This window comes from Dermacentor albipictus, chromosome 7 (assembly GCF_038994185.2).
Source record: "Dermacentor albipictus isolate Rhodes 1998 colony chromosome 7, USDA_Dalb.pri_finalv2, whole genome shotgun sequence".
Taxonomy (NCBI): domain Eukaryota; kingdom Metazoa; phylum Arthropoda; class Arachnida; order Ixodida; family Ixodidae; genus Dermacentor; species Dermacentor albipictus.
This window is the reverse complement of record NC_091827.1, coordinates 43,756,177-43,769,079: the sequence shown is the minus strand read 5'-3', so window position 1 is coordinate 43,769,079 and position 12,903 is coordinate 43,756,177. Positions and strand designations below refer to the sequence as shown.

At 42.9% G+C, this 12,903-nt stretch overlaps 1 protein-coding gene across 1 annotated transcript; it reads right to left on the bottom strand.

The window, feature by feature from the left end:
• Positions 1-445: 445 nt before the first annotated feature.
• Trmt6 (tRNA methyltransferase 6 non-catalytic subunit) lies at positions 446-12,813 on the bottom strand. Its single transcript, XM_065448297.2, has 9 exons — positions 12,636-12,813; positions 12,199-12,350; positions 11,888-11,997; positions 10,097-10,272; positions 8,840-9,010; positions 5,698-5,959; positions 2,982-3,067; positions 2,083-2,272; positions 446-1,083 (listed from the first exon to the last, which is right to left on the bottom strand). The coding sequence occupies exons 1-9, from the start codon at positions 12,713-12,715 to the stop codon at positions 994-996; spliced, it is 1,317 nt and encodes a 438-aa protein (XP_065304369.2). The 5' UTR covers positions 12,716-12,813; the 3' UTR covers positions 446-993.
• Positions 12,814-12,903: the final 90 nt, after the last annotated feature.

The following is a 12,903-nucleotide window of genomic DNA, read 5'->3' as shown; positions in this document are numbered from 1 at the left end:
AAGCCTGCGACGCATGGAGCCAAGGATGTTTGTCTTGGAAGATGGTCCACAATATAGCCGGACTAACACCGTCCCATATAATGTTACGCTCAATGCTACAACGATGGCACAAACAATAAATGTTTGATTCCTTCATCAGAGTTGCACAAGTTACGTTACACATGGGTGTGTGCGATTTCAATGAGGAATGAATAGGCCTTCAAAAAAGGCACCTTTAACTGGAGGCAGCACAGTGATGATGCATCACAGGTGCAATGGCATTTGTAGCTTTAGCAAAAGGTCAAGTCTGTGAAGGCAAAAGTTTGAGAGACTTTGGGTGTTCCAAGAATTTTGTGTCTTGGTGTGAGCAAGCAAATGATGACCCTTGCAGTGTCTGTTCTACACAAGGGTATGGGAACTGCTTCAGGTCCTTTATAGAACTACCCATAACATTTGTACAAGTATTCAGAGTCCATAAGATTTATATGATTTTTTATATGATTTTTTTTATAGTATAAAAGCACATCCCAACAATCAGATGCAACATCTTGAAAGCTTGCTGGGAGAACTTGCCTGAAAAGTTGGTTTTGCCAAATTAAAGCACAGAGCATTTTTTTTTAGTGTTCAAGTCTTATGTCCTCATTAGGGTTGAACAAAAACCCCATCCTTCGTGCCCCTAAGGGAATTGAGATTTCATGTGTAACAATATGAAGAACTTATTTCATTTATGTATGTGTTTGCCTTCGCAGTTTGTTTTAATAATTAGACAGGTCCGCGTTAAACTTAAGCCTTTAGGGCTTCAAGAAGCAGAGCACACGGATCCAAGTTCAAACAGCACCAAACTCGCTGTCCTTGGTGAACTGATTCTCCAGAAAGTGGTACTTGCCACCTGAAATGTCCTCAATGTCTGTACAAACTTCGCTGCACCAAACGGTTTATCCAGGAAGCCGACAGAGGTGCGAGCTGCTTCCTGCCAGACTGTACCACGGGGTGTGAAAGGATCGTTTGCAACATTCACGCCACGTCTGCGACTTTGATGCCTGTAAGCACATAGCCTCCACCGCCACTCATGTTGATGGAAGGGTGCGTCCGGTTGGGCAACACCTGTAATGAGTTGATAAATTGGGAGGACAGTGCATTTTGAGAATCTTGCTGAACGGCTCAATTGCTTTTTAACAAAATAAAGCATTAATGTCTAATGAGACTGAAAACTACATTAAAGCAATGAATTAATCTAGCCAGTTAGGACACATTCACACTGCGAGTTGCGGAAGTTATGCAACCAACTTGGTCGCAAAGGAACAGTCTCTAATGGCTGCTTTGGTTGAAAAAGCAAAGTTGTTGTATTAGTCACTCATGGCTCTGCAATTGGAGTCTCAAAGCTGCTGAATTGATGAAAAATACATTGAAGCACGACATGTGTGAATGCTTGCACTCTGCAGGCAGCTTACTGCAAGCTCAGGTGCACGGTGCATCGTCACTGCGCTGTTTTCGTTGCTGCAGAGAACACTGGTGGAACTGATTCTATCACAGTACATTCTTTGATTGGTTGCAACAAGACAGTTATAAAAGGTGCGCTAAAGCCAGAAAGTAAAAAACATGGGAGGCAGTAGGATAAGGGCATGCAAGGGCTAGCAAACACCGACTCGTACGCGAGAATGGATTGTAAAAGCTTTTGCCCTTTTGAGGTAAAAAGTCTTTGCTAGTTTTCAGTCTTCACTATTCTGCTGTTAAGGGCCGATTTACGCTCGAGCCGCCCATCGCCGCAAGCCGCGCCGCATGCGTGCGGTCGCGCGAAAGACTGCACGTATCAAACACTTGTGCACAAATTTCGGTTTACAATGTGTAAGGTACACACTGTGCACACAGTGTAAATGGCAAGTTGTGCACAAGTGCTGGATACGTGCAATTTTTCAAACGACCGCAAGCATGCGGTGCGGCTTGCGGCGATGGGCGGCTCGAACGTAAATCGGCCCTAAATCACAAGGACACAAGCTTCGCTGTGAAAAGCGGTGTGAGCCCTCAAGCAGCAGTGATACAGAGAATGGTTGCCTTGGGTAAAACACTTCCTCTGTATAGTATAAAGCTCGGCACAATGCCCACCTGGTGGCTCCGGAGCCAGCTCTCGGTCAACTTGAGGAAGACAGCGCTGCCAGCATTCTTCAGCTGAGTGTAGCAGTCAACCAGCGGCTCCTGGAAACTGCAGAAGACAGCAAACGGCCTGGAGGGTGCAACGAACTCGAGGAGCGAGAGGACGATGGCCGTCGGGTGGTGCTTGCTTGCAACGAGCAGCCTGCAAGTCGGCGAGCAACGAAAATTGACAGAGAAATTAAGTTTTTTTTTTGCTAGTTGAAATAGAACTAAATTAAAGTAATAGGCTCATCTGTGAGACATTATGCAGTAACGCCACAACAAACAACACGGAGGAAAAGACAATGATGTACACAATGCTGACTTGAGAAAAAGCTTTAACTCTAGACCAATTACAATTTCGCAATTCAAATAGTACCACTACTATGCGTGAAATACAGAGATGCTCTGTTCAGGAAACTGAACTAATTTCACTGAAATGCACTGTATTTGAGAGAAAGTGGATAAATACTACTAACTGTTGTAACAAAAGTATCGGCTTAGAACTGGAAGTTTTTATTTTTTAACAAGAATTGCCAACAATTTCTAAATTAGAAAAAAAAAATGAAGTGCAATGTTTACAACTTAAACTCTACACTGCAAGCAATTATCAGAATTTTATTGAGCGCTACTATTAGTAAAGCAGATGAATATGATGCGTTAGTTTAGAGCTTATGCGAAATCATTATATGCACGTATGCCCATTGTTTATGCGAGTTCTGCTAGTGATACATAGTGCATAATCTACACACTGCTCTTGTCTGTTTGCAATGCCCCAAATTGGTGAGGAGCCTTTTAAGTATGATTAGCAATGTTTCCAACGACGGGCTCTCCTGGAACCTGTGAGGGCAGAGAAATGAGTAAGTTCTCACCCATCTAAAGACTTTGTCTTGAGCAGGTCTATTGCCTTCTGCTGTTCCACTAACCTCCGCTGTTTCCTTGCGGCACGCTCCAAGTCCTAGATGAAGAGAGGAAATAAAAAATTCCCAAAAAGTTTGGGCAGGCCCACCACGGCACATTGCAGGGTGACAAAAAGTGCAACAAAGCCAGGAAGATGGCACGAAAGTGTGAATTGACCATCTGCAGATCATGAAGGTTAGGCTAGGTCTTAGGTTAGACAAAGTGCGTGACAACATCTGTTGAGACAGATCTGCCAGAAGACAAGACAGAGCAAGCAAACTCTGTCACCAGGCACAGGCGATCCCCGCAATATCTGCAAGGACAAGGACGGTGTCGCTTGCACAGACAAATCTCCGAAGGTTGGCGATGCTAGGTAGCACATTCGCAAATGTGGGCACAGGCACGGCAGCACCTGTGGTGTCGTCCTTGCCTGAGGTGGCAGCCAGCAATATCGGCATGAGAAAGCCTTCTCGCACGTCCAGTCTACAGTGACCCATACGAAACCGGGAGCCCAGAGATGGATGCGTGAGAAGTCTTGTATGCTCGTGTGGAGACAGAAAGCTGCAAACTGCATGCATGAGCATGTGTACCCAACACAATCTGCGTGCCTTCTGGTGGCTAGTTGCTTCGATCTTCACATGTGTGTTCCTGCTTTCAATATGCGCTGGGGCTGTATTCCTGACTGACCACTTTCAGAAACAAGTTTAATTTTCACGAGATCCAGAACTAAACGTGTCTGAGTACTACATGGCCAACAGTGCTCTTGGCTATGCACGAAGATAGCGAGCTTGGCACAGTGGAAAAACGCTATTGACCATATGTTGGCTCTACACGTGGATGCACCCGGTGACATGAGCAGGCGCTGCCGAGAGCAAGCGCGGAGGAGTGCGGGCGGGCAGTCAACACAGAAAGCACCAAGAGAAAGAAAGCACGATGAGGCGGCAATGAGGTCGACAGCGGTTGAGCAACGTGAAGAGGCTGGGGAAAGGGAAACGAACGATCGGAGGGTAGCAAATGCGAGGAAAATAAAAAGGCTAAAGGAAGCCCGGAAACAGTTTTTCAGATGAGCTCTACCCCTCCTGACAAGGGGACGGCACTGTGAGACAGCTGTGAAATACCACGTTGTATTATAGAGGTTTTTATTGCATTGTCTTTACGGGGAGTTCGTTGGGACTACACTAATCCATCGTAATACCTGGGACATTGCAAAATCAGGGGATGCACAACTGGGGTTCCACCATACTATCGTGCAACAATGAAGAACAGCGAGTTGAAGAAAAAAAAAGTTGAGGGACTTTAAGCTTCGCCATTAAGAGTAGAATGCATTCAAAGATCCCTGACTACTTCTCACGCTGCCAGGCAACTGCAGCTTATATGTAACCGTAATGTTCATTGGGAAACGGCGGCGGCAAAATCTATGCATGAAAGCAAGCTTTCTCGTCGAAATGCAGCCTCTTGCATGGGCCGATCTTCTGTTGTTTCACATTTTTGATATTTCAGTCTGAGAAGATTTAACATAAATGGCATTCACTGTCGGTGTTTTGTTTCATGGCATAGTTTGTGAGCTGCCGTTCTCAATATTCCAAGGAAGGGCTTTGTAAACTATGTAAGACAAGGTATGAGCTACTTTAGTGATTGCAGAACAACTTTAGCGCCCTACAGAATAGTACAGAATATGCGTAGTTCGGGATGATTTTCCCGGCCGTGGACGCCGACGTTTATGCAAACACCAGATTTTCTGCTACATGGGGCCCTTAACATTATCACGTTAAGATACAGAGTAGGTCACCCAGACTCGATTACTCCAAACTGCGATATGTGATCATGGCATAAACAGATGCTACTTGTGCTCATGTACCATTTATGTACAGCCATATGCAGAACCATGCTAAATAAGTTTATCCTGTTGTACTGAATCGTCAAGACAGAAAAAACTAAGTGTCTGTGAGTGATCGACAGCAAGCAAATAAAGGAAGCTTCATCCTGCTACTGAAGGCAAATCCCTCAGTCGAAATGTTGGCTACGTTCACTCACGCCCCGCTGTTGACCAATTATCATTTCCTTCTTCATGCAATTCCTCGGTCATGTTCGGACATCTGTGAACAAATCACACCAGTGTCGCCATCATCATTGGCTTATTTCATGTCCACTGCAGGACGAAGCCTTCCCCTAAAGTGATCTCCAAAAACCGCTGTCTTGTGGAAGCTGACTACATCCTAGGCCTTCAAATTTCGTAATTTAATTGCACCACCTAGTTCTCTGCAATCTTTGACTGCATTTCTGTTCACTTGGCACCCATTCTGTGGCTCTGACTCACCATTGGTTATCTGCCCTATGGATTACATAGCCTGCCTTACTCAATTTCCATAAAGTTGGACAAACCCAACTACAATATCAGCTACTGTGACCTCTAATGCATACGAAATTGAGAAGGTACAGCTATCCGCAGGAGATCGTGCTGCGTACTTCATTAAATCAGGAAATTCGTAAAGTCAAGGCTTCTTTTTTTTCTCTTTATTGGTTAAAATGTCACAGTTCCTGAAAGTGGGCCATAAATTATGCTCAATCTACGCTTATGTAGATATGATGAATATTATATATTACAACAATAGATATATTATAACACTTGATCAAGAAATGCAACAAGAATGAATCGAGTGTTGGCACACTTAGTCTGAAGCCACCAACCTTGGAATCTGTTGCTGAGGCTGGTTCCTTGCTCGGTTGGGAGTCGTTGGCTGTTGCGACGCTGTCATCGTTTGAGAGCGAGTTCATCTCTGACACATCTTCCATCTCGGCACTCTGGTTCACGCTCTCTGGCTTCCCTTCCGGTGTTTCACTGTTTGAGTCACTGAGCAGTGAGCATGCCTTTGCATAAGGCAATTCCAGCACAGTGGATCGAAGCAACTCCTCTTCCAAGTTCAGTGCATAAACGGCCTGTCTGTACGAGCTGTAACAAATGGCAAAACGAAGCGACTCACGCAAATGGCTACGTGGGAGCATACATTCTACTTATTTATTCCGACCTCAAGATCATAGATACTGCAGTGAGGAGTGGCAAGGAGAGAGAGAAAAAAAAAAGAGTGTATGCCAAGGCAGGCTATGCGAATCCTCACTGATTATAGTATCTGTTATGATGGCACAAAGCGTAGCGTTGTCGTTGACAGCAACAGCTGGGTAGGGAAGATGGCTCCATTTCAGAAGACATTCGTTAAGAGGTCTCTGAACAATATTCAGTAAACATTTTTTTATGCCATAATTTGGTGATGCTGTCCAAAGAGCATTATTCTGGTAAAAATAGTTTATGTATAGTTGTTTTACTGTGAACAGCAATTCAGAGCTGGGATGATTATGTTCTTTCATTTCTGATGCTTGGGTTTTATGTATGGCACAAAAGATGACACAAACTTTAACAAAGCAGTGACAACATGACAATGACAACATGAAGATTGTTGTATGACAATGCATAACAAGTACAGCAGTGTGAAAATGACAGTGATGGTGATGACACTTTGTTAAGTGACATGTATGACAGCGAGCCTTTATTATTATTCTTGTGTTCATAAACAAAATCATGCCTAGGCAGTGGTACAAAATTTCATACTGGGTTATTTTTTCAACTATAATTTCAATTCAGTAAACGAAGAAGTGAATACATCAACAGAGGCAAGTCTGCGAACTGTGCTACAAGATCTCAAGCTGTTGATCTTATCAACAAAAACTTACATTCAAGTCAAAGAATTAGTAAGACACAACTTCTTCATGCAAAACCATCTCTGATGTTGTAGTGGCCCCACAGGCACGTAAAACACAACTGATTCGACAATATCCTGCGAGTCAACAAGGCCGTGTAAACATTTGTAAATGTATAACAGATTGTGTTTTAACCTTCTGGCAGCTGATTCTTCGATTTTACATTGCAATTATAAAAAAAAATCGTAACGAAGGCTTCGACCGATGGACCTGTAACCATGTTTCTCAACATCTTGTGCGAGTATACACATATGAACTAGTAGGTATGCACCTGTTTGCAGTCCCCGAGTTAAAAGAATAAAAGAGTCAATGAAATCTGGGTATTTGTTTAATATGCAGTAATAGTCATGTTTTATACACTCAAAGCAACAAAATTTTACTACAAGCTTTTTTGCCTGCCCTATCTTGTAAAATAACCGTTGTCCACCAGATATCCGAACAACTGCAGGCACTCTGGGTCACAGCTCTCTGTGTAACAGTCCCGTTTTATGGCTATCTCGCTCTCACTTTAAAAACACTTCGCTATGTACCGAGCCTACACTTATCCCTGCTACAGACTTACTTGCCATGCCACTGCGACCACTAAAAGTACTTGTGACAAATGATTGTGATGCTGTCATTACAAGGTGTGCCACTAGTGCTAAGAGAAAATTGGCATTGGCATCATCACTGGTGAGCAAGCACAGGATTTCATCAAATCAATCAATCAATCAATCAATCAATCAATCAATCAATCAATCAATCAATCAATCAATCAATCAATCAATCAATCAATCAAGTTAATGTGCAGAGGAAATCTACTGGTGTCCGAGTGCTGGTGCACAGAGAAACAAAAACAAAAAGGGTATTAAATGTTAAGCTACTACAACAAACGTTATAGGATAAAAGAAATTAGATGAAACACAAAGTGCAACTGCCATTAATAGCTACATAATACCTAAGCAACAATACAGCAATGACACACGATTGCGGGACAATGTACGCATACGAAAAAGAAACTATGTGAAGAGAGGCGAACGCTAGAAAGAAGGCTCAAGAGAAAGTGCTACGCTCCAAACGGAAAGAAGACATGACTTGAAAGCTGTCAAGATGAAGAAACTGACATAATAATAATAATGGCAACAACAACAATAATAATAATATGACACATTCATTCCAAAAATTACTACATAGAGACTTTAAAAATATGTGTCTGCCTCGTAAGAAGTTTGACTTAACCCTTTCTGTGCAACTTTTTTTGTTTTTTTCAATAAACAACCAAAATCCCCAATCCCCCCTCCAACCCCCCCCCCCCCCCTTTTTTTGCTGCTTCATTGAGAACAGCGTTTTGTATTGCAGTATCAGCAGTTGGTTTTTGTAGCCTCTTACCATCAATATATATATATTTTTAAGTTTCGTCATTTTTCACTGATTCATCCCAATGATTTTGTCATCGAAGAACAGTTTAAAGAACCCAAACATATTTTTGTTGTTCTCCATGTGAGATGTCATTCGGGGCAGGGCGAGGAAATCATGGTGGCGCAGGGGAAAAAGTGTTTCTGTTGAGCTGTGTCAATGTGTGAGAGGCCCTGCCAGTGGCTCAAACTTCTTTTCACTCTCTCCAGAACTAATTTACAAAAATAAAACTTTACTTAATAAAAAAAAAATAAAGGATACTTCCTGCTGAACTCCTTGCCTACCCACTCACTGTCACGAATATCAGAGATCTTAAGTGGATCTATACAGAAATAAATGTTTCAAAGTTATGTTCAGCATATTAGGAAATGTATAGTTAATATTAAGGGGAGTTTATTGCATTATTATTAATGATAATAATATCTTTATTAATACCAACAGTAACAACAGCTACAATAACTATGCGTAGTAAGTACACTCCTGCAATCAGACAAAATTACTGTGGTAGATCGCGGTACCAGTTAGGCCTTCTGTTGTTTCATTTAGGCACTCTTCTTTTCTTCCCGTTATTGATTTGACAAAACAGGTCACACGCTGGTGGCCAGTGTTGCCGTGTTACCTTAGCAATGCTCACCGAGAGTGGCCTATAAGAGAAACATCGACTGGAAAGTCATGCACGCACCTGTCGGGTCCTTGTCCTGCATAGACTTGCACTACGCTGCCTTTCTGGCCCAGCCTCTCGAGCACGGCTGCGGTCAGGAGCCCGACCCAGGAGTCAAACACTATGTAGCGGCCACCCGACCGCACGTTGCAGCAGGTCAGCATTTGAGCCAGGGAGTCGATGCGCATGTTCCTGCATGCCACGACCGCAAGTCAACATGAATATACCTATACAAGCTATTCACACACACACACACACACACACACACACACACACACACACACACACATGCACGCACGCGCACACACACACACACACACACACACACACACACACACACACACACACACACACACACACACACACACACACACACACACACAAAGATGCATCTAGTGAGCAAACATTTCCAGAACCACGTCATCAAGTCACTGGGGTTGGTTCCCAGTGGGTCATATTATCAGAGGAGCTCCTAGAGTGAAAGTGTTCATGAGATGTAAATTCGCAATTAGCATAGCTATATTGTCACATTCCGTTCAATAGCCACTATTGGATGAAATGCTCATAATTACTCATGGCTCATAATTACTCATAGCTAATATCACATTCCCTTTAATTGTAGATATTGGATGAAATGCCCCCAGTGGCTCACTCCAAGAAGCTACAATGAACTTTAGTCATTTGACTTGCTTTACTCCTTAAAAAAATCTGCCATAAACAGAAAAGTGTATTAACAAATCCTTGAACAAAAAATGGACAACCAGCACTATGTTTTGAGAAGTTGCTAAACTTTATGAGAAAAAATAAAGGGAAATTATAGCAGTTTGGTGTGAAGTAAGTGCAGGTTTGAAAACTTAGATCTCTTTTAGGCTAGTGTTCCTGCATCTGAGACTGACAATTTGCTGGCCTTAGTAGTTAATTGGTTGCTGGGAAATCGAATAAACAGAACTGGCAGACAGGGGCCATGTTATGTAAACACTGTAAACAAAGTCATTTCTTTACCACCCATTGCAGCAAGTGGCCGACACTGGAAATAATGAAGACTTGGCATCATGCCAGCGAATGAGCAAAGCATAAAGAGTGGAAAATGAAAAGAACCTCTCACATAACACATGTATGACCCAACGATAACATGAGTATATTGACAATACAGTGTAAACTCATGTCGGCTTCATTACAGCCTCGTCAAGGTTTGTCTTCATGCTCTAAAAGATGTGTCAGTATGAGCCACGGCTCTATGCACAGCTATGCAACAAGAGATACCACCAAACTGCTCACCCAATCTTGAGTGGGTTCTGCGAGTAGTACATCTCTACCAGGAGCCGTGCCGTGGGCCGCTCAAGCACCACGTGCTGCAGGTATTTATCTTGCTTCTTCTTCAGGTACTTGCGCTGGGCATACTCCGTCTTCTCCTTAAATGTCGTGCTGTTCTCCACCAGCGTCTTGACGATCCTCTATCGAGGCCAGAAAAGACACACATATAAAATCTTCCCATGCCTCATTGTAATGTGCACGTATGTAATTGTGACTCTGCTGCGAGTAGCTCAACAAATTAAAAAGACACTCCGTGAACAAACACTTTAGCTTCCTAACAAGTGCGACCAGGGATGAGCTGCGACGACCTTCACACTTTTCTTCCAAAGATTCCTTTAAGGAGCATCTATGATGCTTGCTTTTAGCTCACTGACATTTACAAGTGGTTCTGGGTGTCGAAATCACTATTGGGTTAAAATGAATAAAATTTTGAGGCTTTACGTGCCAAAACTGGGGGATGCATTTGTTTGTGAATAGTTTGCAATTGTAGATTTTCTCTCTTAATATCTGTCCGCCCCTGTGAAACATTTCATAATCAGTTTCACCCATGTGAAATCGGGGCACTGACAAGTTTAGTGACAGTGTAATATTATTCTTGCGACCAGTGAAATCCACGGCAATAGTGCTAATGTGCTCGTGGACAAATGAAGTGAGAACAAGTTAGGGTGAACTAGAATGTATATTTTCCATTTCTCTTTTAAGATATTACATGATTTCAGCATTGCTTCAGCTTGTACATGCATAAATTTAGGCCTGCACCACCATTGGCGACATGATAGTTATGGTACAAGATCAGACTCTCGGCTCTATTTTATATTCTTTTGTTTACATTTCATTTGTGTGTGAGAGTACATGTATTCTGCATGCACTCCTGTCTTAACTAGTGCCGATAATAGGTTGGAGCTGCATGTCAGTTCGACACTCAACAAACCTCAAACCACCACTGAGGCCCGGCTTATGATAAAGGTTGCACTGAATGTAAATGAAGCCAGTTTTCTGCATGTTTACACTTCAATACAGCACTGTATGCTACTAAGAATGCCACACCACAGAATCGAAGTTTCATTTCCTTCATATGAACCCCTTTTAGTATGCACACACTTTCCGGTAAATGCGCATTACTGCATTCCCCGATTTTTACCGGTCTTCAAGGTGAGACAGTAATGACTACATACGACATCTTTGAAAACAGTTAGTTGTTGACATCCTAACGAAGTTCATCAAAACACGGAACAAACAATGAAGACAAATGGCACACTGTACAACTTGCCAACCTCTGTGCGAGATTGCACTGAATTTCCTTGGTCATCATGCAGAGCCAAGTGCTTGAAAATTTGGTCTTCTCAACTATTCATAAAGCTTCACATACTATTTATCACACTTAGCTGCAGATAGCGAGACTTGAAGCAAAGCATACAGTTTTGTTGCAGTATATGTTCATTAACGTCGGAGGAAGCACACATATTAGACTTTGTTCGCAATTAAGCAACCTTCCTCATTCTAAGTGGTCCAAATTGGTCGCTCTATCCATCACTGCATGAAACAGCTCAGAAAGATTGTGCACGTGTATCTTATTACTTTCCATCTGTGATGGAGCTTCTGCGACAAAGGGAACTTTGCACTGGTCTGTGCTGTAAAATAATACACTACTTCGCCTCATTTCAATACTTTCACGTATAACCATTAATGAATTATTTACTGCTACTTTTAACACATCTTTCACTGTTAATAAAAAAGAAAGAAGGAAATACATACGTCGGCAGATGTGCCATCTGCTTTGAACGTTTCTATGTCTTCTCTTGTCAGTTTCTGTGACTTGCCGTCATCGAGAAGATTCCTGTTGTCTTGTCCACTGGGTTGCGCATCTGCAAGTTCCACCCATATATATAATCAATTACGCACGCATCAGAACCACCGCCGAAACAAGGTGCGAGGGTTGCTTCTGACTTATATACGCTCAATTAAATTCCGACGCAAAGTTCATTCGGCTAACGTTAATCCACATCCCAGTTCTTTTTATGTTTTATTTTTTGCACATACGATGGAGGCCCTAACTTGAGACTTACCGTCGCCAGGAACCTCACACTCCGAACATATTTTTCTGTACTCCTCAGCCGATATCTTGCGCAGATCACGGTTGTCAATCTCAAAGACAGACCCAAACGCCTCTCCAATTGCTGTCTGAATGCCGAACTTTCTCTTGCCGAAGAATACGGGCCTGAAATGACAGCAACAACAACGACGCTCAAAACCGAAACCGGTCCTGCAACCGGCATTCCATATCTGCTGCAGACCTACGACATCCGCAATATTTCCAACAGAAATTGTAAAGCGCAACTAGAATGTAACACGTGCGGCAAATTATGACTAAATGTTCCTTTAAATTATGAAGCAGCGTGCGATCACGACACACTGGTGCCAAACAGCTACCATAAACTCGAAAGTTCGCGCGTGAAGCGTGCACGAGAGCATTGCAATGACAGGAGTAATGTTACTAACTTACTTCTTGCCGTCTACCTGAACTAACCGCGTGTTGTTCGACCCTCTAACCACAACGTAGCTGCCTTCCTTTATCGTGTTCATTTCTGATGCGAGTTGCAACCGCACATTCACACGATGAATATCGAAACACCAATGGAAACACACTCCAACGCGCCTCCACGAGGTTACAAACGCACCAACGGAACGGTCTTTTGGATTGTCATGGATCTGCGCGCGCCGGCGGCAGCCAAAACATCCAAACAATGTTTAGTTTCGGTTCCGCGAAACCA

Excerpts from the sequence above, each read along its gene's own strand:
- Trmt6 (XM_065448297.2), bottom strand. The coding sequence starts at position 12,715 with ATGAACACGATAAAGGAAGGCAGCTACGTTGTGGTTAGAGGGTCGAAC. Across the intron at positions 9,011-10,096 it reads CAGAACCCACTCAAGATTGG|GAACATGCGCATCGACTCCC; the intron begins GTGAGCAGTTTG and ends CGTGGCATGCAG. Across the intron at positions 5,960-8,839 it reads GCAGGACAAGGACCCGACAG|CTCGTACAGACAGGCCGTTT; the intron begins GTGCGTGCATGA and ends CATTTGTTACAG.